General features: G+C 37.7%; 1 protein-coding gene across 7 annotated transcripts in view; it reads right to left on the bottom strand.

Moving 5' to 3' along the window:
* Positions 1–479: 479 nt before the first annotated feature.
* FAT1 (FAT atypical cadherin 1) overlaps positions 480–6000 on the bottom strand; it is a 164239-nt gene continuing 158718 nt past the window's right edge. For 3 of the 7 annotated variants that reach the window (XM_019552750.1, XM_019552751.1, XM_019552752.1), the window contains 2 exons: positions 3030–3065; positions 480–1997 (listed from right to left, as the gene is read on the bottom strand). In XM_019552750.1, the coding sequence (XP_019408295.1) occupies positions 1372–1997; positions 3030–3065 (662 nt within the window). In that variant the 3' untranslated portion in view covers positions 480–1371. Of the gene's footprint in view, positions 1998–2259; positions 2372–3029; positions 3066–6000 lie in introns of all 7 variants that reach the window. The other 4 variants (XR_002104264.1, XR_002104265.1, XR_002104266.1 and 1 more) reach the window with 3 other exon arrangements.

Genomic DNA, 6000 nt, shown 5'->3' with positions numbered 1-6000 from the left:
AGTGAAAAAAAAATCAGAAAAGAGTTCCTCAGAAAAAGAACAAAATACTGCACTGTTTATGCAAGTATTGTGAAAAATCATGTGATACAGAAAATTACTGCTACTGAAAAAATACACAGCAATCTTCCGAAGTGTTTTGGAATGTATTTTAAATGTATTTTTGCTGAGAAATAAAAAGAAGGGCAAAAGCTTCAAAATAGACATTTAGTAATAAATTAACATGGATAATAAGTCTGTCTGAAAAAGAAAATGTGAACTATTAAGAAGGCTACTAAAGTTTGATACCCATCAATCTTTATTCATAATGGCCAGATTAATTTTTTTTAAACACCATCAAGTAGTCAAACACTGCCATCTAGTGAGCATCTTTAACACAGCTGCAGTTTTGATTTTTAAGGAAAGATAATGTGCTTTTGGAGCAAATAACTATTATACAGTACAAAAAGAATACAGAATTAAAAAAATGCTGCTGCACTGAATGCTTTGTCAATTTTATAATATGTAATAGAGATACACGGAGCAAAGCTAAAGTATTTTATTAATAATTTATTGTCAGTAAGAAAGACTGGCTAATGATAGTTTTCAGTAAAAACCTTTACAAGACCATTGCATCACAAATATACAGACACTATAAAAACTGTGTCATGGTGGTTTTGGTTCTAAACAGGTATGCAGAGGGTCCCCAACACACTTTCCAAGAAGGGAAAAATGTTTACAGGTCTAAAATACAGCAACCCATTTAAGACATTTCCATGTAGCTGACCCAGAAAATGTATCAGACCTAACCCACCTATATACAGCTGGAATCACTTGAATATTCTGAAATCTTTATAATGAAATGTTAAACTTCAGTGGGAAAAAAATACATACAGTGAAGCCCTGATTATAAAAAAAGTCAAGAGTGCTAGTTTAATGGCACACTAACACCACTAGATTCAGTGGAAAACAAATTCACAAAATATCTACAAAATCTAGTTAAAACTATTAAAATCAAAACTGTACATAAAATTTACAAAAAAGATTGGAGAAAATTAATTTGCATTAGAACTATATAAATATATGTATCATGCTAACATGGTGAAGTGGTGTTTTTTTATTTCTTTAACAGACACTGTAAGTATAAAAAACAAACACTTTCAGAAGTGGCACAGCCAATGGAAATTTTTGATTTGTCCAATTACAGTAGGTCAGGAAATGGAAACAGACTAATATATTGAAATGAGCCGCATGATCCAATACAGTCATGCCAGTTTTCGCTCACTGAAACAAAAAGCATTCAAGCACTGCTGCCAAGAAAAAATAAGCTCTTCAAGGTTGTTCTAGAATGCTTAAAGTTCATTAAAGTCCAGGCACTTTTGTTGAATATGAGTGTCAGACCTCTGTATGTTGTTGGGAATCAAGTGAAGGAATTTTCACATCCTCAAAGTGGCCATCATCTCCACTCTCATAGTCACTCATCATTACCTCAGACTCCATTTCACAGCATGCTGACACATCAGAGCATGAAGCCGTGGAAGCGTACACAGACATGGACATGTTGTCTACAGTGGGTGCTTCAAAGTCTCTATTGTACCCTAAAGAATAAGAAGCGTAAGGTTCTCTAAAATTACTGCCGACTCCACTGGTGGTGTTCTGAGGTTCTGACATATCTGCAGGATAGTGATGGGGAAGGTATTGATTAAGGTTGAACCTCTGTCTGCTTCTTGTAGAAGAACGCAAGCTACCTACAGCAGGCATGTCTCTGGGTGGCTGTATTGATTCAAACTGGTCGCTGTATTCTGGTGGTAATGGCGGAAGCTCATCAGGTGCAGGAAAATCATCTGGAGGAGGTGGGAAATCACTTTCTATATCGTAGCCTCCAGGATAATAGTCTGTATCAATGACATTTGGATCTGTGTAGATGGGAGCTGGCTCTTCAACCACCTCATAGTTTGGGTACTCCTGGATACCCGGCAGTTGAACATTTGGCATCCAGTCTGAAGTATCCCAGTGATAACCTGCAGTGTGAATATTTTTTCAAAGGCAGAATTAGTATTTCTCTTTCAAATATATTTAAATTGGAAAAAGTGAACACATTGAATTAAAGACAACACAACCACTACTGATTAGGACATAATTTGGGTTAAATTACTTCTGGAGCCTTCTGCCCCTAGTTTCACATAGACATTTAACACAACACAACTTTACATTATGCCATGCATTAGGTATTTTATTATATTGTCCAAATTTGGACTTTTCATTTCTTTGGACATATCTCACCTAAAGTGGGAGGAGCTGTAGTTCACCTATGGGATGTGATGACACACACAATGGCATACAATCATTCTTTGGGTAAAAAATAACCAACAGCCTCCCATGTGCAGCTAAATTCCTATGGATCAATAATTGTTGTGCAGTTACTGGTCAGGTTGAACTAGTGCTCACACTCTTTTTCTCCTATGAATATACATACATGAATAGATAAGAGTATATAAACCTTGCTTTTCCTACTAAGAGATGTAATCTCTACTTGGCAAGGTATGTAGAGTGGTTAAAAGTAATGGTACCATTTTACTCAAGGATAACATATGGATTTTGTAAATTACTGTTCACTAGATCTACAGTTACTAGAATAAAGGAATCTTGTGACAATTATCTTATGTTCTGATACAAATCTCTCTTTGACTATTAGTAAAGACATTCCGCATTCAAACATAAAAATAAAATAAATAGCAGAATTAAGTTTATCATGCAGGCATAACGATTTCTCCATATTTTACAAACTTTGTTCTGAATATAATGATCCATTGGATAAACTGGAAACCTAACTAGCATCACTGGTTAGAAACACCACAAAGTTTAAAGCTTTTCAGTTTTCTGGTAAACACTAAAAAGGGAAATGACGTGACTGAACTAAGTGCAAAGTCTAGTCAACAGACAGTAATTACTGCAAGCACATACAGAGCAAACAACTGAAGGTAAGTTGGTGTTAAATCTTTAACAAAAAAGATTTGAGTGAATATCAATGAATAACTGCATGCAGAAGTCACCTCTTGAATGGCTGAGGTCAGGAACAGCAAAAGATTCTTTAGATGGCAGAGAAAGAAAATGAGAAAATATTTGTAGTTAGGAATCCAGTAGGTGAACTAATATGAAGTAAAAGTTACAAAAGTACAGAGTGCGCTCCCTTACTTTTGTCCATTGTAATATGGTGGGAGAGGAATTCTGTCATCCAGTTGCATTTATGTAGCCAATTAACGGGTTACTTGGGGATTACAGAAGGGAAAATTGGAATAAGGGGGGCTGGAAAAATGGACTGCACGAACAGGAGAACAAAACTGTAAATGAAAACCTAGATAGTATCTAAGTGACGGCCTTGAAGAGGCAAAACCTTGCTGTCCTTATTTAGGCAAAAGTTCCAGTAAATGTGGGGAGTCTTAATTGTAAAAGGACAGCAGGATTTGACCTGAAAATTGTCTTCTGGGTGTTTTTGTAGTATCATTTTATGTATGGGGCTATATCCATATAAGAAATCAGGAACTAAATGTTTGCCTACTGGAATAGTATTCAGAACCCTGACTTATATGCTGCCAAGGGTTCCTATCCTGAATGGGAGAATTATGCATCTCAAAAATGATGACCCAAAACACCTGAACACTATAGCACTAGCCAAGGGGCAACACTGATGTTGGATGCGTCTTGAATCCTATCCCTTACCCCAAGTTAAGCCTCTGGCTCAGGACTGCCAGGAAGCACCTCCATCCACATGGGGTACATTCTTAGCAGGCCCTTCACCAGTCACGGTAGTGTTGGTGCTACTACTAATCCATCTTTCACCAATATCTCAGTTCCTGTGGACGAGGGAGATCTGGATTGAGTTCTTTCCCTGGTTAGAGGGAGTTCCAACCCACATCTCCCACCTCTTAAGAGGTTGAATTCAAGACTATAAGTTCTGGATAGGAAAATCTTCACTCCAAGTGAAGCCAAGAAGAGGGACATTGTGAATTGGAGAATCTAAGATTCATGAAGTCAGACAGAGAGTTTGACAGGGAGCCTAGTGATTTGGGCACCCAGATACCTGTGTTTTAGTCCTTGCTCCAGGACTGTTACTATATTTTATTTAATGCTTGTTTAACGTAGAATACAGAAACAATCCCAGGACTAGGGATCAGAACCAGCACATCACCCCACAAAATTGGGTAATTGTCCTTTTGGCTGCTGTGACAGTCAGAGAATGCACAAGCAAGTGGGTTTCTCCTCATGCCTCTGAAGCTTGCATTCTTTGGTGCACAGTGGAACAGCTTCAACAGAAAGGATTGAAATAATGCAAAACAGCATTTTGTGAATAGCTTATTTCTGTCAGTATGTATTAGGCACGCTCCGAGTACTTCCTGAATTGAGCCCCTCAGGGGCCTTAAGCAGAAGAGAGTTCAATTTCTGGCTCTGCTCCGGCTTAGGCCAGATAGAGGCACCAAGATGCTCAGACTGGACTAGTACTCGACATGTGCAAAGCAGAACTCTAAAAGCCTGGGGGAGTTCAAGGTGGAAAAACAGAGGCACTTAGTAACTTCAGATGTTTAACAGCATTTTTGGATTGCTTACTGGATCTAAGTTGTTGTCCTTCTAGTAATAACTGAGTTCTGACTTTTAAGTGAAGGTTTACTACTGAAAGAATAGGGAAAATGTAAGTTTTCAGTTTGGTGAAGTTCTGGTGCAGTTCAAAACTCTCACAGGTAACATTTCAAATACTTAAAAATATTACTTGAAATTCTGCATGATATAAATGTCAGTATTGCCATTTATGTTGATTGCCATTTCTATTGCCACTTATACTGATACTTGGCCACTATTCAATTCATTAGTAATACTATCCCAACCCCCGAACTGTTTCCTGTTCTCCCCCTGCCCTGCTCCCCACCATTACAATTAGAGATAATTGCCTTAAGTTCTCTGACATTTGGTGTTTGAGGTTGTTTTTCTTAAGTGGCATGTGCTGTAATCTTGTAAACCTTTGATCAGTCACTAGAAAAATACACTAGTGAAATGTAACCTGTAATTAGAAAGTTTTTGCTTTAAGTCCCTTGCAATTGTTTATGTGTTTAACTCTAAACACCATTCCGCACATGATTTCGGCAGGGCAATAATTTAAAGTTGTGTCTAGACCTACAATAAACATTTTTGCATTCCTGAGGTAGCTATACTTTAAACTTAGTTGTAATACATGCTTTCTATTTAAGGGATCTGGAATATTCACACTGGGAGATGTACACTACTTCTTGGAGGCTCTCTCAGCTCTGTGGCCATGAAGCAGTGGATAATTTGCAGAGCAGTGTTTCCTCTGACCACACCTCTGCCACGGCTTACTGAGGGATCGTGTGGATGAGGTTGCACAGTACTGTATAACTCTACTATCCAGACCTTACCCTGCGTAGCAGAAATGCCTGCATTTTGTAGCTAAGGAGACCTCCATAACCACAAAAAGCAACAGAATCTACTTGACCCACAGTCAATATGTTTTGCACCACCTTCTTGTATGGAGAAATCTCTTTGCCTGATTTTAAATATATCAGAGTGTGATATACCCACTGATATTTTTGTAACATTTTTGTGACATTTCCCTTCTGGAGATCACAATGTATAACTGAGTACTTCGTTGAAATTTGTGTTGGTACAGGCTTCAGAATGGCCCCTTTTTGTATTTGATTGTTCTTTTTTGAATTTTGGTGAAAATTAGCCACACGACTGGTTCCCTGCTGTAAGGAACAACTTTCCTTTTCTAAACCAAAAGGCGATTCTACTTCATAACATGGATGTACTAGGTATATATCCATTACCTACTAAAAAGGGGGTTAATGTAGTGTTTGGATTTGGTTCAGAATCAGTGTTATCATTAAATTTACAGCATCCCATGTCTCAGATATGACTCTAGTAATCTCCAAACCATTTTCATTTCTTTAAAATATTTCTGCAAGATTATGGCATTAAGCAACTGTATGCACTGGGGCGGGTGACTGCCTGTGT

Source organism: Crocodylus porosus, unplaced genomic scaffold, assembly GCF_001723895.1.
Source record: "Crocodylus porosus isolate Cpor-Errol unplaced genomic scaffold, CroPor_comp1, whole genome shotgun sequence".
NCBI classification, from domain to species: Eukaryota; Metazoa; Chordata; order Crocodylia; family Crocodylidae; genus Crocodylus; species Crocodylus porosus.
This window is presented reverse-complemented; position numbering and strand designations above follow the sequence as displayed.